The sequence below is a fragment of the Apodemus sylvaticus genome, chromosome 4 (genome assembly GCF_947179515.1).
Source record: "Apodemus sylvaticus chromosome 4, mApoSyl1.1, whole genome shotgun sequence".
In the NCBI taxonomy this organism is placed as follows: Eukaryota; Metazoa; Chordata; class Mammalia; order Rodentia; family Muridae; genus Apodemus; species Apodemus sylvaticus.
In genome coordinates this window covers 160754943-160775252 of record NC_067475.1, presented here as the reverse complement: position 1 = coordinate 160775252, position 20310 = coordinate 160754943, and the positions used below count along the sequence as shown (strand labels likewise).

General features: G+C 44.3%; 1 protein-coding gene across 1 annotated transcript in view; it reads left to right on the top strand.

Moving 5' to 3' along the window:
* Window positions 1–11421: 11421 nt before the first annotated feature.
* The window catches only part of Chmp4c (charged multivesicular body protein 4C), a 28018-nt gene continuing 19129 nt past the window's right edge, over window positions 11422–20310 (top strand). Inside the window, exon 1 of the mRNA XM_052180824.1 lies at window positions 11422–11764. Coding sequence (XP_052036784.1) covers window positions 11575–11764 — 190 coding nt within the window. The 5' untranslated portion in view covers window positions 11422–11574. The remainder of the gene's footprint in view (window positions 11765–20310) is intronic.

Below are 20310 nucleotides of genomic sequence, written 5' to 3'. Positions count from 1 at the left end.
CTGGACACTGATTACTTGATGTCTTAGCTATATGCTCTAAGATCAACAATTAATAAGTGGGACCTCGCGAAACTAAAAATTTTCTGTAAGGCAAAGGACACCATCAATAGGACAAAACAGTTGACTACAGAATGGGAAAAGATTTTTCACCAACTCCACATCTGACAGAAAACGAATATACAAAATATATAAAGAACTCAAGAAACTAGACAACAACAGCAAAAATAATACAATAAAAATGGGGGCCACCCATCTAAAGAGAGAAAATTCTGAATGAGTTCAATGTAGTTGTGGACTATGTGGTATTTGATTCTGTATCAAATACAGAATAGTACCTCAAATGTGGAAGGTTTTCAGATTGCTTGCTGAACTGACCCAAGGACAGATTTTATTATATAGATAATAGAGTCCAAAGCAGGGGTGAGGTGGGGCAAGAGGAATGGAGAGAGAGCAGAGTCAAGTGAATTTTGCACCTGGTTAGCTAAAGTTAAAGAACTGTTCGACATCCTTAACCACCAGGGAAATGCAAACCAAAATCACTCCTCCATTGCTGGTGGGAGAGCAAACTTGTACAACCTCTTTGGACATCAATATGGTAGTTTGTCAGAAAATGGAATCAATCTACCTCAAGACCCAGATATATCACTCTTGGGCATATATCCAAAGGACACTTCATCCTACCACACATATATGTTCAACTATGTTCATTGTGGTTTTATTCGTAATAGATAGAATCTAGAAACAATATAGATGTCCCTCAGCTGAAGAATGGATAAAGAAAATGTGGTTCATCTACACAATTGAGTATTACTCAGCTGTTTACAAAATGACATCCTGAAATTTTCAGATGAATGGATAGAAAACACCAGTCTGAGCAAATTAACCTAGACCCCCAAAGACAAACATGGTATCTGCTCACTTATAAGTAGCGAGCAGCTGTTAAGTAAATGATAACAATGCTCAACCCACCGCCCCAGAAAGACTAAGTAACAAGATGGGCTCTAAGGGGGACACGTGGATCTCCCTGGGAAGGGGAAATAGAATAGGTTTTGCAGGTGGACTGAGGGAGGGTGGGAAATAGAACAGGAGGGATGGAGGGGGAGGAAGAGAGTACAGGAAGAGATCACTGGAATTGGGGGGCATTTGTGGGGAACAATATGGAAACAGTGCAATAGAAACTCCCAGGATCCTATGAGGGTGTCTTAGTCAGGGTTTCTCTTGCTGTGACAAAAACACCATGACAAAAAAGCACAACGGGGAGGAAAGGGTTAATTCGGCTACACTCCCAGAGTATAGTCCATCACTGGAGAAAGTCAGGACAGGAACTCAAGCAGGGCCAGCAGGAACCTGGAGGGAGGAGCTGGTGCAGAGGCCATGGTGGGGTGCTGCTTACTGGCTGGCTTCACGCTGCTCATCCTGCTTACAGAAGCCAGAGCCACCAACCCAGGGATGGCCCCTGCACCGTGAACACTGATTGAGAACATGTCTTACAGCTGGATCTCACGGAGGCATTTCCTTAACTGAGGCTCTTTCCTCTCTGATGGCTGTAGCTTGTGTTTAGTCGACACAAAGCCAGCCAGTTCAGACCGTGACACTAGTGAGGACTCCTAGGAATGGAGGATGTGGAGCTGGAACTCGCCATTTTCTGTAACCAGGCAACTTCCAGTGATGGGGCTCCAACACCAACCAAGCCACAAAAGTGTTGACCTACAATCTCCCCAGCCTACAAGATGTGTGTGTGTGTGGGGGGGGGGGGGGCATTGGAGGCTCAGAACTGTGGGACTGGCCATGCAATGACTGATCTGCTTTGAGGTTCATGCTACCAAAGGAAGCCCCCGCTGGACACTGCCTGGATGACGAGGAACCAGAGGCTGGATAGTCCAGAGACCTAGGATAGAGAAAAGAATATCAATAAAATTAATCCTAAAGATGTTCTGCTAGACTGAGGGGCTGGTGCCTAGCCTGCAGCGGATGGGAGCAGATGCAGAGACCCACAGACAAATATTAGGCCAGAAAGAGCTCAAATTGAAGATCTCCATCAGGCTCCTTCCTGCAGAGGATATGGGAAGGAAGGAGCCAGAGCGTAACCGCTAGGAGACTAGGACACGGCCTATGGAATTAGGTAAGCCGGGCTCCTAGACACTCACAGAGACCGGAGTGACATCTCAGAGCCTTGTGGGTCTGCAACAGGTCCTCTGCATTGTCATGGTGGTGTTTCTTACTGTTTTTGTGGGAGTGGGAATGTCTCTGACTCTTGCGCCTGTTCTTGGGTCCCTTTCCCACCTACTGGCTTGTCTCATCCAGTCCTGATATGGGGTTTTTGCCCAGTTTTATTATAACTTGTTATGCTGTACTCAGTTGATATCTCTGAAAGTCCGGATCTCTTCCAAAGGGAAGTGAAGGAGAGGTGAGGTGAGGTGAGGAGAGGTGAGGTGAGGTGAGGTGAGGAGAGGTGAGGTGAGGTGAGGAGAGGTGAGGAGAGGTGAGGAGAGGTGAGGTGAGGGGAGGGGAGGGGAGGGGAGGTAAAGTGAGGTGAGGTGAGGAGAGGTGAGGTGAGGGGAGGTGAGGGGAGGTGAGGGGAGGTGAGGAGAGGTGAGGTGAGGGGAGGTGAGGAGAGGTGAGGGGAGGAGAGGTGAGGGGAGGGGAGGGGATGGGAAGAGAGGTGAGGTGAGGAGAGGGGAGGGGAGGGGAGGGGAGGGGATGGGAGGAGAGGGGATGGGATGGGAGGAGAGGTGAGGTGAGGAGAGGTGAGGTGAGGAGAGGTGAGGGGAGGGGAGGGGATGGGAAGAGAGGTGAGGTGAGGAGAGGTGAGGGGAGGGGAGGGGAGGAGAGGTGAGGTGAGGTAAGGAGAGGTGAGGAGAGGTGAGGGGAGGGGAGGAGAGGTGAGGTGAGGAGAGGTGAGGAGAGGTGAGGGGAGGGGAGGAGAGGTGAGGTGAGGAGAGGTGAGGAGAGGTGAGGTGAGGAGAGGAGAGGTGAGGAGAGGTGAGGTGAGGTGAGGTAAGGAGAGGTGAGGTGAGGTGAGGTGAGGAGAGGTAAGGGGAGGGGAGGGGAGGAGAGGTGAGGAGAGGTGAGGTGAGGAGAGATGAGGTGAGGTGAGGAGAGGTGAGGTGAGGAGAGGTGAGGTGAGGAGAGGAAAGGGTCCTGGGAGGAGTGGAGTGTGGGAGGAGAAACTGTGCAGGATGTACTGTATGAGAGAAGAAAAGAGAAAAACCCACAAGCCATATGCTAGAGAACAGACAGTTATGCTCTTTTAAAACTTTATTTTTAGGTATAGGAGTGCTCTGCTGCAGGCACACCTGCATGCCAGAAGAGAGAATCAGATCCCTTTATAGATGGTTGTGAGTCATCATGTGGGTGCTGGGAACTGAACTCAGGACTTCTGGAAGAACAGCCAGTGCTCTTAACTGCTGGGCCATCTCTCCAACCCAGAAAAGTATGTTCTAATTGAATGTTTGACATATTTGGACAGGATATTATATGTGGCTGCCCTTAATGCTACACGGTTTTAAAAACTCACTCATAGCATGTTTTGGTGTTTTCTTATTGATATCCTGCTTTAGTTTTTAATTGGTTGAAACAGGATTTAACTCCAGCTTGAACTGGCAAACTTAAAGATATGCGTACGAACTTGAGCGTGGGCATGAAGTGTTGGGAAGGTCCTGAAGTGTACTCGATGCTTTTCCAGAGGACTCAAGGTCAGTACCCAGCACAAACATCAAGTGCCTCACAACCACCGGGAACTTCAGCTGCAGAACATCCGATGCCTTCTTCAGGCCTTCTCAGACACGGGTGCACATAACCCATATTTGTTACACACATATACGTGTAATTAAATTTTTTTATAAGAGAAAATAAACTTAGTTCCAAAACTGATAATAGCTTGATGATATTTAACTTTGAGTTCTGTGAAGATGCCCAAACTATGAGTGTCACATGAAAAATTCAATAGTGTTTTATTTTTTAATTTCAGATTATAATAGCATAGTATCATAAACTTTAATTAGGATTATGTGACAAGTGGTTAACATGACAAGAGTTATTAGGGCTAAAGACAGCTCTGGAGGCTCTAATAGTCTAGACTTAAATCCTGACTTTTGATTCAACAAGTAAGGAGACAAGTGATAATGAGAAGTAGAGAAATGAGATTTATTCAGCCTTCCCACACGGAGAAGAGGAACAATAAAGAAATCCGATGTCTGCCTAGTTAATCTGGGGGAACCTGGATGCGGTTTACTTTGGGAAGAGGGCAAAAGTTACGCCTTTGCAAACAGTCCAGCTCAGGGTGTGTTCTCACCCATAATAACCCCACCATTGTCCTAGTTCCTGGTCTGTCCTATTTTGTCAGAACTCTGTGAAATTTCTTCCTGTGAGAAGTTCCTCCTCCAGGCTCTGGAAAGAATTCAGCCTTTCCTTTGTCCCAGCCTAAAATCCTAGGGAAATTCCGATTCTCTGGGGTCATTGTTTTAATAGTATGATAGCCAGAGGGAGGTACAAGCGGCTCACGGTAGAATGAATACACGACTTCTTGCTGGGATGACTGGAGTAAAACTTCAGAAAATAACTGCTGAATCAAAGAGGCTTAGGACTGTAGGCGAGTCACCCAGGAGGCTGAGGCAGGAGGATTAGCCTGAGCGTGCAACTCTCTCTGTATCTAAAAAAAAGACAACAAAACAAAATCAACAACAACAAAAACCCCTTTTCTGTTTAGTGAACAAACCAGTCACCATTGGCTCACAGCTACCCAATAAGCTGCTGTGATCTTAATGAGGAATAATACAAAATTCAAATTCCAGAAGAAGGAACACCAACAAAATTATTTGTTTTCCTCAGCTTGTCTGGCCAAAAATAGCTGCAACATTTTGTTTGGTTCACATTTCAAATGTGAAAGGAAAATTGGGGCATAATAAAGGTGCAAGATGCTGAAGGAAATCCAATTATGATTATATAAAATTCAAGGTGTTAATAAGGTCTAGAGCTTGAGCAATGGAGATGAAGGTGGTCTGACAGAAAGGAAGGTCTGTCATCACAGCCTGCCCTCCTTATTATCAGAGCCGTGTGTGTGTGTGTGTGTGTGTGTGTGTGTGTGTGTGCCCCTGCATGGTGTGTGTGTGCACATGTGTGACTCTGTATGGTGTATGTGTGTGTGTATACACATGTGTGACTATGGTGTGAGTGTGTGTGTGTATGTGTGTGTATGTGTATACTTTGAAAAATATCTTTTAATCAAGAGTTTTTCATTAGCCAGTACGTTTGTAACATTTTCTTAAGAAACAACTCTTAGAGAGATAATTTTAGTAGTCCTTACAGGCATACATAAAATTATTTGAAATGACACCTTAAATTACATTTTGGCATGGGTTGAATCTTCAAGTAAATAGCCTAATTAACCATGGAGATTTTTTTGATGATGCAATAACAGCCACTATTAACATCACTCCTTAAAATTCTTACCAATCAAACAGGAACGGAATCTTTTAAACTATGCTTTATTTCCCAGCAAGGATATTTTGAACAAGGGCAAGTGTTTGCCTCTTTCTCTTATGTGCAGTGTGCATCTCAAGGTTTCCTTTCTCCAAGTAAAAATGGGCCAACATTCTGTTAGAATTTCTGCGCATGCGGCATAGGAATACCTCTCCTATATTACAGAGTAGTGGTACAGATTGGTGGATCTAGCAAATGATTTAGATATTTTTTCAGTTATCTATCAGAGACAGCCCTCTCTATGCATTCATTTCTTCAACAAGTATTGGTAGAACATTTACAACGTGGTAAGCTCTTCTTTCCAAACTGGGAAGTTACTGGTGACCAAAATAAATACCAATGTCTGTTCTTTTGGGAAACATTCTAGAGGTGTAGGGAATGGAAAAGAAAGAAGCTACAAAGCAATCCAGGGCACAGTCAGTGGTGGGAATGGTGTGGAGACGCAGTGCAGGGGAGAGCTGGAGGCTCATGGGTGTTAGACTTTGAGAAGATAGGTAACAGTTTTAAATGCAAGGGGGTGGTGATCACAGAGTGAATGAGATGTGGGGAACCAGTCGGGGCAGGTCTACTCCAAGGAGGACCATGCATGTATGTGTTCTGTATTTCAGCCAGAGCCAGGGGAGGCCACGAGGCTGAAGCAGGGGGGCCTGGGAGTGATAGTGCATGGACAGGTATAATTATCATGGCAGGAATGAAGATAAAGTGACATTTGTGCTCTCCCTGTGGCTTATCAGACTATCCAAACAGCTGTCCTTCCTTGGAAAATTAGAATTTCTCCAATAATATCATGCTGGGAGAAGAAAAAGGTCAAAGGCTGATGCCAACCAGAGGAGGAACATGACTTCCAGAGATTCCATACAGTGCAGACAAGTTGTCAAAGCCCCTTCCGGGGGATACTGGAGCAGAGATAATGCTGGGTAAGACTACAGTCTGACCCTGACTACTCTGATATACAGGTTTCTTGAGTTATATTTAAATCTGAACTTCTGATTAGGACCCAAGATAAACTTGGGACTATCAGTAGATCAGAGCACACTATACTCAGTGTGCTCCTCTTCCCAATGTGAGCACACTGAGTATATCTCTCTCCTCTTAGATTTTCCTATTACCTGAGGATTAGTGGGCAAGTCTAGGACCTTAGCACTGACTCTAAAAACTCCCATAGCACAGGGTATGCTATGAATACCAGGAGTTGGTATCACTGTTGGTCTGGCCTTGAAAACTGGTGAAAGACCTTGGCTTTTGAGTAAGGTAGGAAGTTACTCTGGTTCTGTGTAGGAGGACTATGCCAAGATCACACGTTTATAGGGTGTTCTGGTATTAGTCTACTGTTATGCTGTTGGTAAGAGGTGACTATATCTCAAAGCACAGTATGGGCCATTTAGGTGGGGACAGGTGGTCAGGTTTACAGTAAACTCTAAGACTCTTGGATTCTGTAACATCATTGTAAGCTGTTCTAGTCACGGCCACAATATGCTTTCATTTTCAATTGGGGCAATCAAACCTTTAGTTTTACAAAACTGTTACTTTTCATTGTGATTACCTTTCTGCTCATTATGACGCCTGCCCTGTGTATTTGGTTCTGAGAAACAAGAAATTCTGATGGCGAGAATGTGTGCATGCTTGTTGAGCTGCTAACTGGAGAGCTATGTGATGCTGTTCTGCAGCGTGTTTACAGGGCGATTCTTCTTTGCTGCTTTAGAGAGCTCATTTGACATTCTAAAAATGGATGCAATTTCAAAGAGTAGCCGAAATGTATCAATTAGCTTGACATCCAGGTCTCTTGAACAGATCTATAAATTTCCAATTTCCTATGCCATCTTAACCATGGTAAATCATCTTGAACAAGATCATTCTCTTGAACAACAGGCTCCTTATTAGCTGAGATCAATTGAGATTAGAAAATGAAAAATACTCCAGATGCTGAGAACTCTTTATGAAATCACATTTGTAAGATGAGCATTGAATGAAGATTAATGTGTTATTTTCAGCTTCTAAATCATTGATTTACAAATTTCTTTTCTATATCTCACTGCTGGATTAAACACTAATGTATGTGTGGATGGTTTGCTTGCTGGAAAGCATTATCTTTCTCCCACTGAACTTATATATTAATGGAAGGGAATGATTTTTAATTTAAATGTGCTTTGCTTTGCATACCACATGTGGTTTTGAAAGTGCTACACATTACACAGGATAAAATAATTTTCTGTTGGATTATAAATCATTGGCTAGATTCTTTATTTTAACTGTCCATTGATTTTTATCTCTTTCACTAGAATATGGGACCCTTAGTGCATAGTGATCTGCACTCCATGTGCCTTCAGAGGAAATCTTGACTTTCTTTCCTATGGGTTTCCTTCAAACTCTAATACAATATTTGGATATTTTGTATATAATGTAATATTGTATTGTAATTCTCTCTCATATTCTTTCATATTGTATCACAATATACTACTTTATTAATTGTCATGCCTCAACAAGAATGTAGGCTGCAAAAAGGCATCGAGGATAGAAAATACACTCAAAGTTTTATAGAGCCATGCTTTAAGTGATTTCAGTGATTAAGAACACTCTTGCTTGTCTAAGTTAAGGCTATATTATTACATGATGAAAAACAATGACTGTCTTAGGGTTACTATTGCTGTGACCATGGAAACTCCTTCAGAAGAAACTAATTCAGGGTAACTTATCATCGTGGCAGCAAGCATGGTGCCTTCAGGCAGACATGGTGCTGGGGAGGCTAGGTGAGAATTCTAAATCCAAATCTGAAGAGAGGTGGTGGGGGAGAGGGAGAGGAGAGGGAGAGGGAGAGGGGGAGGGAGAGGGGGAGGGAGAGGGAGAGAGAGAGGGAGAGGGAGAGGGAGAGGGAGAGGGAGAGGGAGAGGGAGAGGGCGAGTGGGTCTCTCAGAAGTCTACCCGCAGTGGCACACTTCCTCCAACCAGGCTACACCTACTCCAAGGCCACACCGCCTCTTCCTGTCAAGTAGTCCTATTTCCTAATGACCAAACTTTCAAATCTTTGAGCCATTTGGGGGGCATTTTCATTCAAACCACCACAACGACCAAAAGCAACTTGGGGAGAACAGGATTTGACGTACATACCCTAAGCCATTGTTAATTGAGGGAGGTCAAGGCAGGAACTCAAATAGGGTAGCACCCTGGAGGCAGGAGCCGAGGCAGAGGCCATGGAGGGGTGCTGCTTACTACTTGCTCCTCATGACTTGCTCAGCTTACTTTCATATAGAACACAGGACCACAGCCCAGGGATGGCACCCCCTACAATGGACTGGGCTCACCATCAATCACTTATTAAGAAGATGCCCTACAGGCCTGTCTCCAGCCCCGTATTAATCTTATTGAGGTTCCGTCTCTCAGATGACTATACCCTGCGTCAAGCTGACATAAAACTGGGCAGCACACAGCTCTATCCTGAGGACAGAGTTAGGATCCCTGCTTTCTTACTGGGTGGTTTCCACACACGGCTACACCATGTCCAAAGGATCTAACTCTGCTCTGGCCTCTGAGCACACTCCACACTCAAAGATGATAACAATCAAACAAATCTTTTAGAAATCCACTCAAAGAAAACAGTAGCTGACTGGATAAAGGATTTTTTTTACTGGGCACTAGTTTCCCTGTGTAAATGTTGGTGCCTCCTTTTCATTTTTCACACAACAGCATAGTTTTCAGTCCCCGGCCCCCAGGCTCTTCTTCTTTGAGTTCATGACAAGATTTGTTTTCTCTGTATTATTTGTTTTTATAATCCCCAGATTTGTCCTCAGAAATTGTTAGAATGTTCCTTTATCAAGTCTATTATCTATGAGATAATTTTTACCTTCTGGGTTCCCTCTAAGCTGTAAGCTCTGTGAAAACAGAAAACATTTCCATTTGTTCCTAACTATATCCCCTGCGATCTCCCCCACAGTGAAGGAATATGGGGATGGTCTGTGTGCATATGGTGTTTGAGTGTGGATGGGTGCTCTTACACAGCTCATTACCCTCTTGCTTCCCAGGTCCTGACTGTTCAATGCTCTCTCAGCACCACCACCAAACAAAACCTATAATTGGTAAACCACCAGATAATGACTTAGTATATTGGATACATTTCTATTTAGGCATACATGAATTTAATTACTTTTTTAATTAAAAAAAAACTTAGAGACTTTTGTATATGAGTACTATATTTACCTCCTTTCCTGCCCCAAATTCTTCCCTTGAGCCCCCAATTCCTTCTCAAGTTCATGACTCATCTATCTGTCTATCTATCTATCTATCTATCTATCTATCTGTCTATCTATCTATCTATCTACCTATCTATGTATCCACACATATATCCACACACACATACATACACACACATGCGCATACATGCACATACAGACATATTCCGTGGGCCCATTTAGGGTTGCTTGTATGTATATGTATTTAGAGTTGGCCCTTTGGGATTGAATAATCCTCACCCGGGATGAAGTGCGACAGGCTATTAAAAGCTGCTAAGGATGAGTATTTTCCATGGGAGAGCCCCCAAAGGATCTATTACCTTTGGTCATAACACCCTCCCCTTCATTTCATGTTATTTAATTAAACAAATATTTAATGAGTTTCTGTTCTAGATGGGGAAGTTGTATAAACAATGAAAAGAACAAAATCTTACTGTGTAGCCCAGGCTAGCTTGCTTGGACAAGTAACAAAAAGAAGAAAATACCCTGGAGAAAATAAATCATCTTTCCTCCATGGTGGTTTCATCTGCCCCACCCACCTCTTGGAGGGAAAGCAAAGCCTTTGGTTAGACGCTAGACTACAACTGGAAACCTATTTGAAGCACACTGAGAAGTGGCCTAAGGCTTTTAGTCCATGCTCTGGTTTCCAGTGATTCGCCTAATATGCCACACTGCCATATTTGAACAGCATCATCAGAATCTATTTGTGGTCATAAGCCAGCCACCGCTAGAGGCAGCGTCCATCAATGGCAAGCCCACCTTTATACCTAAGAGCAGCAAACCAATCTGGACGCCACCACGGCCAATTCATCCATTGTATCCAACATTGCTGTGTCTAGCTGAAATTTTTGCCAAAAAATGAACATTGAGATTACTAGCAATGCACACACATGTGCGTGTGCGCGCGCGCGCACACACACACACACACACACACACACACACCATAATGTAAGGTGTTTGACAAAGATCCAAATACAAAAGTAGCCTCATGCATTTAATCCCAGCACTTGGGAGGCAGAGGCAGGCGGATTTCTGGTCTACAGAGTGAGTTCCAGGACAGCCAGGGCTATACAGACAAACCCTGTCTCAAAAAACCAGAAACCAAACCCAAACCAAACCAAACAAAACAACCAAACAAAACAAAAAACCAAAACAAGCAACACAAAAAAGTAGCCCCATTTAAGGTTCACTGTACACTTGGTATTCCTAATTACAGAAACGAATATGACCCCAAGCACATCAGAAGGCCTTTAAGAAAAGAGGCGGTCACCATCTTTCACCTATTTTATTTTGTGAAGATCACCAAGCACACATCAGCTTGTGGGACTGCACACATTCAGAGGCCTGCCTAGCCAGCCCAGCCTGTGCTGTGCCCACGTCTTCATGGTCAGAGAGGCCAGTGCCCTGGAGAGGACACATACTCATAGGAACATGTTCATAAGATAAAGAGATTGGAGCCAGGAACACTGTGAACTCTCTCACAGTCGCACAAGAGCACTTTGCATATCCAGGTGGGCCACCTGCACTCACATCTTTCCCGCCTGGCCACACACACTCAGAGCATGGATTTGTTTTTCTTTGAGCCACTTTGTCAGCAGTGGCTTTTGGATGTGCCCCTAGTGCAGATAAAGCAGGCCCTCGCGCCTGGCCAACTTTTCTCGGTTTCCTGACTTCCAGAGGGCGGTGGCGCAGGCTGCCCTGCCCCCGCTCCCGGGTGGCTATTGGAGGGCGGGGCCGAGCCTGGCCAGGAAATGCCCGAGAGTGGGTGTCACCTGCAGAAACAACTTGTTGATTCCCAGGAGCTTCGCGACTCCGACTGTGGCTCACCTGTCTCCAGAGCGCTGGGACGCTCGCCCCCCACTGCTCAGCCATGAGCAAGTTGGGCAAGTTCTTCAAAGGGACCCGCTCCACTCGGGCCCGCCCGGCTCCCAGCGCCCAGGAGGCCCTGGCTCGCCTGCGGGAGACCGAGGAGATGCTGGCTAAGAAGCAGGAGTACCTGGAGAACCGAATCCAGAGGGAGCTCGCCTTAGCCAAGAAGCACGGCTCTCAGAACAAGCGAGGTAGGCTGTGCCCCAGGCCAAGCCGCTCTCACCAACTCCCGGCCCTTCCTTGGGGACAGTCTTCATCTAGGAGTCTGTGTCCCTTCAGGACGGCTGGCTTGTCTTTCTAGGAACCGACCTGACCCCCAGGGCCTGGTGATTGAAGTGAGCTGAGCTAGGTACTTGTCAGGCTGGCAATATGTTTAGCGCTACGAGCAATTTATGTAATATTTAAATGACCCAAACCAATCCATGATGAGCCTAAAACCCAAACTTTAAAGTCAAGATGAATATTACTGACCATTTTTCTCTTGTTTTGAACTCATGTCTTGGATTTTAGTGGTACCTTCTTTGTTAAATTCTATTTTTTATGTGATATTTTGCTCATCAACTTTGTGTATTATTTTTGAGTTTTAAGAATATTGCATTCAAAGGAAGTTTAACTTGTGAGTGTGTTTTCTGGAACCCACGTAGGTTCACCCTTGTCTCACCACTTCCTAGCCCAGCTCTGTTGACTTCATTACCAATTTCCTTCTGTCTGTCTTCAAGTCACACACACAGTTTGTGTGTAAATAGGTCTCAGGTAAGTGTGCTCTGTGATGTTGTGTTTCATCTTGTTCCTCTGCTATTGAAAACTTCGGTTGCCTGTTGTGTAGCTGCAGTCTTAAAAAACAGAATCGAGGCATTACATATTAAGTTTCTTATCTGGCTTTTAGTACACTCAAAGGACTTTGAGTCAGAAATGACCTGGTGAAGGCTGTCACACCTTCAACTCTTTGCTCTTTGTCACAGTTGATTTGTTGCGAGGCATAGTGCTCTCTCTGTAAGGCTAGGTCTCAACAGCACACAGCAGTGCTGTGTGCATGCAAACCCAAGGAGGAGATGAAGTAGTTAGCTCTTAATACCGGGGCAGTGGAGAACCCCCGGCACACACACACACACATACACACACACACACACACACACACACATACACAATGGCATTGGCTTTGCTCACTGACGAACTCTGAGTATTTGTTACCTGAATATTTGTCTGGCTTCTTTACCATAAACGGTTGGTGGAAGGAACCTTTCTCTTTATGCCCATCCTCTTTCCCCCATCTTTCCTTTTTGTCTTTCATGGTCTTGTGGGTACCGAGGGCAGAACCCCGTGCCCCATGCATACCGGGCAAATGCCACACCCTCAGCCCAGGTTAGTCACAGTGAAGCCCTGGGAAGAATTAGCTCATCCTGATGACACTCTTTTGTCCAACCTGGGGAAGCAGTGACATCTCAGGGAGGTGACCTTGGCTCCGCATCTTCTTATAAAAGTGGGCCTGGATATACACACTCTTGTTACCACGACAAAAAGGCCAAGTTGCATTCTTCTCTGCTCTTGCCTGTGACTTTAGCCACAGTACAACATGGCTTAGAGTTAAGGACTGGTTTCTATTTTTATTCCATGTTGAAAATATTTTGGGAACTTATCCGGTGACATTTTTAAAACAGAGACCGTGCCATTACAGCTGGCTACAAAGTCAGTGGCCATGCTGTGACTCCACTTGTCCTCACTGGCTGACCTGACTGTGCACCCTGAAGACTCGCTGAGTGTCAGTCACAGCACGGGCACCTGGTCGTTTGTTTGGAACTGTGTGTTCCTTTGCTTCCAGTGGTAACTCAGTAAATGTCTATTTAATAATATAAGAATTTGAACATCTACTTCTAGGAATTTGTAAAAATGTAGATTTGCTTTCAGAGAGTGAAATGTAACATAATGTGGGCTATATTGGTTTCCGGTGGTGGTGCCCTAAGGTGTATCACAAGCTCACAGGATAAGGACAAGACATTTGAAGAGAATGCTGAGTACCAGCCCAGCTTCCTTAAATCGGGGAAGTTACATACGTACCGTGAGCAGGCAGTAATTGGAACAGATTGAGTCATCATCACTTAGACATGTGAGTTCAGTGCTGTGAGCCCAGGCCAGGGCTCCAGTGGCCCTGGGAATGGGCAGAGGCTGACTTGCATGAGACCACTTTTAATGTAAACTACGGAATGAAATTGGTCACGGGCCTTTGTATGAGAAGCACCATCAATAGCATTGTGTCTCACAAATAAACCAGATAACTCCAGAGACACACAGCCACCCCTTCCATTAGCTGCTAAGAATGCTTTCAGATATATAGGAGAATAAGACCCAAAATACTGAGCACTACAAGGACCCCGTGCTGCATAATGACACTGCTAGATTAGCTGTAATTAACACTGTAATCTGGGAGACAACAGTGTATTCTCAGTTGAATTCTTTGTTTCCGTAGATGGCCTCCTAATGTGTCAAGCTGAATGCCCAGGTCGTATTATACCAGAAACCACAAGTTCTTCAGTGATGAATGTCTCCACAACAGAAACATAGACAGCATTTTGAATACCCAGAGGGAGCTTTACTGGTGAAATGGATAACTTTTATTTTTTATTTACCTTTTCTTTTTTTAAAAGATGGCGAATGCTCTGACAGTGAAGACAATAAATAAACCAGGGCAGACTGCTCTGAAACCCAAGCGCTGAACTACAATGCCAAATAATTTGTATCTTAAGAACCATATGAACTTCCTTAAGAAACTGATTCAAGATGCTAATGAGGTCCCACAGGAAGCTCCTGAAATGTTTCTCCTGCAGTAAACAGAGGGCGTGGGAAGTAGATATTTCTCACTCAGGTTTCTGAATGACAACAGAAAGAGAGAGAGAGAGAATAGGAAGGGAACAGTCCCTCCAATTTACCAGCTCTTTGAATATCAGATCACAAGTTATTAAGTTTAGTGGACACCACTGCAGTTCAGGGTGACCAGGCTGGCCTTGAACTCAAAGAGATCTGCTGCCCTTGCACAACAAGTACTGAGGTTGAAGTCATGCATTGCCATTCCTGGCTACTATGTATGTATGTATGTATGTATGTATGTATGTATGTATGTGCATTGTGTGTGGGGGTAGGGGGGTGGGGGGGTAGGGCGGCATTCAAGACAGGATTTCTTTGTGTAACAGCCCTAGCTGTCCTGGGACTTGCTTTGTAGACCAGGCTGGCCTTGAACTCATAGAGATTCACCCGCCTCTGCCTCCTTTGTGCTGGGACTAAAGGTGTGTGCCACCACACCCAGTCCTAGCTACTTTTTCAATAAGAGAAATACATGCCAAAAATAGATCTCATTGGTGAAATTACAAATACGCTAAATATGTGGACTGATTACAGTGGTTTAGGGGTACTTTTCAGTCCCCCGTGTTTGAACAGGTGATGGGCATCTTTTGGACCCATAAATAATTATCAACACGGTGCCTGTTTGATGTCAAATCAGGGAACGTGTCTGGTCACTGGTTGATGTGGATTCTGATGGATCGTTCCTTCCATAGGGCGCTTTCCAGGGGCTGCTTCAGTCTCTGAGCACCCGGAAGGACAGCTAGAGCTTCCTGATCTTGTAAGCCAGATAAACACGTTGCTACTGAATATTTGCTTGGCAACAGACATGCTGATCCATTTTTCTTGAAAAGTAGTTGAATTATAACTGGCAGTAAGGAAATGCACCAAGTAGCCGACTCTGACCTGAGACTTTTCTAGAGGCTATCATTTGCCCTGTCCCAGGAAGAGTGTGAAATGCACATAACCAAATGGCCTCTGCAGTACCCGTGGTGTCACAACAGTCACAACGAGGAAACAGCTGGAACAAGATTTATAATTTCATTAAAAACTTCAGGAGGCCTGAGATGTCTAAGCACAGTTTATTCAAATTACTAGAACTCTTGCTTTATACCTAGTGATCTGTTTTGGGGAAAAGCAGACTTATTATATATCACTTATTCTTTCCCTACTTCTTTGCTGTGTCACCAAGAGCAGTGTATGGTCCTGTCTGTTTACTGGGTCACCTGGACACCAGTTCCCACCCCAGAGATTCTGATCTAACTGCTTAGAACTGGATTCAAGTATCAGGTTTTCAAAAAAGGGCTTCCAGTTGTTCTGCCCTGGGTGGGAAATCTAAGTCCATTGCAATTTTCTGCTATTAATGAGGTTGAAAATCTACCTCTCTCTCTCCCTCTTCCCTGCTACCTGAGTCCTTGCCCCATCTCAGGACCCAAGAGCAATGTCTATTTGTGTGTTTCTTTGAGATTGGGCAAGCATCCCAACTCTCGAGACCCCAGGCTGGTGGCCTCATAACTGACTTGTGTTATATCTTAGCACACTTCAGAACCATGCTGACACGTTGGTTTGGTCCCACCTGTAGAGGTGTTTTTATTTCTTCTTGAGGTGTTTTATGTCATCCCAGATGGATGGCTGGGATGCAGTGCTGCAGTTTAATTGTTATTATTTGACAGAGTTCTGGGTGCTGCCGTTCCGAGCCTGGGCTTTAGAGCAGTCAGCCCTGCTTTGGTTTGTAGTTCTCCCAGTAGCTTTAGCTCTGTTGTTCTCAGACCAGCTAGTTGGCCTATCTGGTGACTTCTCATTTGTCAGTGAGAGCACAGACACTCAGAGCCGCGCGTATGAGCGAAATCACTGTGAAAAGCATCCAGTGGATTGTAAATACCAGCTATGAGTCTGTAACAATTTTTTTGAAATTAAAATTAGCTCGGGTTTTTTCTTCCAGAATAGAATTAAGTACATCTCCATCTCCTTTCATATACTTGAAGGCAGCAGTCACGCCTCCAACTCCTCCAAGTCGCCCTTTCCTCAACTTTCCCAATTCCATTATTCTCTTGAAGACTTTTCTTGTACTAAGCTGGCTTTCTATGCTGGGCCTAGAGAAAGGCAGGTAAAATGCCTGGGACAGGGTCCTGTGGCCCTCAGAGTGAGTCTTGCTGCCTTGGCTTAAAGCTTTTGTGGTTCGTTTCCTCCTCTAGTCCTGACCCTTCTGCTCATCTGCTCTAGGGCCCCAAATCACACATGTGGAGCAGGAACTCCAAGTGGGAAGGTGTGGATCCAGTCGTAGATTATCTGTAGGCCGTAAGCATCGAGCATGTTGATAGGAAAGACCGGGTAAGCAGATTTGGGGAAAACAGTCCCTCTTCGGTGGCATCACACACATGACTCCAGTGAGACATGGCGTAGAACCGTGTGCACTTCTCCAAAGGGGTCTGTTTGGGAAAATGAGTTTCTGAGGCAGAGTCCTCAGTTTCCCTTGGGAGCCTGGGTTGTGATTGGGCAAGGTCGAATTTTGTTTTGGAATCTGGATGCAGACGTGATATTGCCAAGGCTGTGTGTGTGTGTGTGTGTGTGTGTGTGTGTGTGTGTGTGTGTGTGTGTGTATAGTCGAGCTGTGTACTAGCACACTGGGACAGTATCCATATGGAGTGGGACTTTGTTCACAGCTTACTCTTATATCGGCGGGAGGAGCCCTCTGCGCTGTTGACTTAACTTTTATTATCCTTGCGGTTAAAGACTTCTTCCACCTCAGATCCCGGGGACCAGAGGACTTTGGTATAAAGAGAGCTGCCTAAGAGGCCGCTGGTTGAATGCCAGCACCACTCAGGTGCAGCGAGACAGCTGTAACTGCAGGAGCGTGGAGACAGCCTCTGGGGAGAGGTCGCTTTCCTGATGACCTCCTTTCTGAGGACAGAGTGTGGCTGTGGCTCTTGGGCCATGGCATTGGGGTTTTTTCTGTATGTTTATTAAAACGCTCACTCCCAGGAATCCCCGGAGGTTCTGATTTAGGAGCTGCCTGGTAGATTGCACCCTCTGAACTTAGAATGTACCCAGTGATTGTGATCCCCACTACACTTAAGAACCTATGCAGCTTAGTCAGTGAGCCACTAAATTGAGGGACTGACTGGAGGGACTGGTTGCTTGTTTTCTTCCTGTTATCTAATGCACATTAATAGTTCAAACTCATAGGTTTCACTATGTCACTTCTGTGTACACTCATACACATATATGTATACACACACACACACACACACACATACATGCATACAACTTTGATGAGTCCATCCTCTTTTGTCCTATCTTCTCCCCAGTTTCTCTCCCTATCTTTAACGTTCCCTTTCTATTTTAGTTCAGTTGTTTTGCTTCCATATATGAGTGAAAACAGGAGATCCTTTTATTCTGTGTCTGGTTTGTTTTGCTTAACAGAAAATCTTTTAGTTCAAATCCATTTACCTCCATTCAACAAATTTCACTCTTCTGGATGCCAACAATGTATGGTGTACATATTGTGGTTTATATTTAGAATATTCCCCAAAGGCTACATGTTAAAGGCATGGTCTCCAATTTAGCAATGTGCAAAAGTGGGCTTTTCGGATATTTTTTTAATCATTAGTTCTCTGACCTTATCAATGGATTCATCTCCTGATGGGACATCATTTGATTGGCTGTTGGAAGGTGATAGACATTGTTGTAGACATTGTAGGTGGGACATTGTTGGACAGTATGGATCTTGGCGGTATGTACTTGGGAGTTCTATTTCATCTTCTGTTCCTCAGTCCCCTGCTTATTAGTTGTCACAAAGTGATCACTCTCCGTCTCCTGCAGCCCTGCCTTAACGGTCAGCTTTGTCGCAGGTCCTGAGTAGTGGAGACTGTGGACCAGGAAGAAAGTCTGACTCTAAGAGCTGGTGAGCCTTTCCTCCTCTAGCTGGTAGGGTGGGTTTCTGGGTGTTTTCACAGTGCTATCGCGCTGACTGATAGCATGCATACCACATTTGCTCTGTCTGTCCGTCTGTGGGCACCCAGGATGGCTGCATGGCTTGGCCTGCTTGAGTGTCTGGTTCTTGTGGATCCAGGCTCTCTCAGATTATGGAAGATCTTAGACGTACTCCACACTCAAGATAAACTCTCCAGTATCACATACTGTTTTCTTGCCTTTTGGTTATCTGATTCTTTTGTGCTACCCTCAGTATGCTAGCTCCTGGAGAAAACTGAGTTGTTTAACTAGAACATTAATCAGTACCCATTTAAGTGGTACTTTATAATAAAGTGTCTCCCTCTCTTCTTCAAAATAAGTTGATGCAAAATACCCTGCTCCATATCACCCCGAAGGACCACTGGGACATTCATTCTGCACTGTTCATTCATTGCTAACCTCAAGAATCTATACCAGCCCTAAGAACCTCACCCACTTAAACTGCTATTTAAAAACTTCTAGCTTACCCCTCTCTCAGTGTCCCTCCAGCCCCTGACAAGGACTCTATAAAACATACTTTGACCACATGGTTAGGTACTGTGTAGCACAGAGTGAGCTAATTTCTTTTTTTTTTTTTTCTTGATCGTACCTTAAATATTTTGTTTGTTTTCTGGTGAAAATAGAGGGTTTTACAGTGCTGGAAGAGAGAGAATCAACTTGCAAAAGTTGTCTAATTTCTATTCATGCATCATAGTATGACACTTGCATATGACACACACATGCACACATGCACACATACACACACACACACAGAGGCAGACAGACAGACAGACATATAGTCACAGAGACATAGAGAGAGACTGAGAGAGAGAGAATAATAAATAAAAAATTTAAATTCTTGCCTTAGGGTTGACTGCTGTGAAGAGACACCGTGACCACCGTCACTCTTATAAAGGACAACCTTTAGTTCGGGGCTGGCTCACAGTTCAGAGGTTTAGTCCACTGTCATCATGGCAGGAAGTACAGTGACACACAATGCGCAGGCGGAATTCGTGCTGGAGAGGTAGACAAGAATTTTATGTCCGGATCGTCAGGCAGCAGGAGGAAAGAGTGACGCTGGGCCTGGTTTGAGCATCTGACACCTCAACGCCCACCCCCAGTGTCACGCTTCCTGCAACACAGCCATGCCTACTCCAACAAGGGTGTACCTCGTGGTAGTGCCGGTCGCTGTGAGCCTACAGGCGACCATTTTTATTCAAATCCCAGTTCTCATACTTGCTAACATCCCTGCTCCTTGTTTAAATCAGTATATTAAGCTTATGTTTAATATTTTACATTTTTTATTAATACCTCTAGTTATCTTATAATTAAAAAATTAATTCTTCTTTCATGTCAACTATTTTATTTAGTTGAACTCTATTAAAAAACCTATGATCAAACTTTTTTGTTGTTATATAAATATTTATTAAAATATGTAAAATATTAAAATGTAATAAAGCATTCATAAAACATAAATTTAATTTTTAAATTAAAATTAATATTAATTAAATAATTTAAAGTTTTTTTTAACAGGGCTGAGGACCGAACCCAGGGCCTTGTGCTTGCTACCACTGAGCTCTACCACTGAGCTAAATCCCCAACCCCTAATTAAATAATTTAAATGTATTAAAATATTTATTTAAATCATGTAAACATTTGTTAAAAGCTACAAAGCCCATGCCCTGTGGCATGCTGCATGCTGCCTGAGACCTCCTTCCCAGATGGCAGCAGCAGTGCAGGAGCATACCTCACTAAGGTTCAGCCAAGCCTCTCGATGATGGCCTCTTGACAGATCAACACTTCACAAGAGTTTTATCCGTCTAGATATGAAACTACTGACCTATTTTCTAATTTTTGTCATCTTATTTCTATTTTTTTCTTCAGTCTCACCTTATAACCTTGTAAATTATGTTTCCAGACCTAAAATAGTATGGCACACCAGTGGGTCACAGAT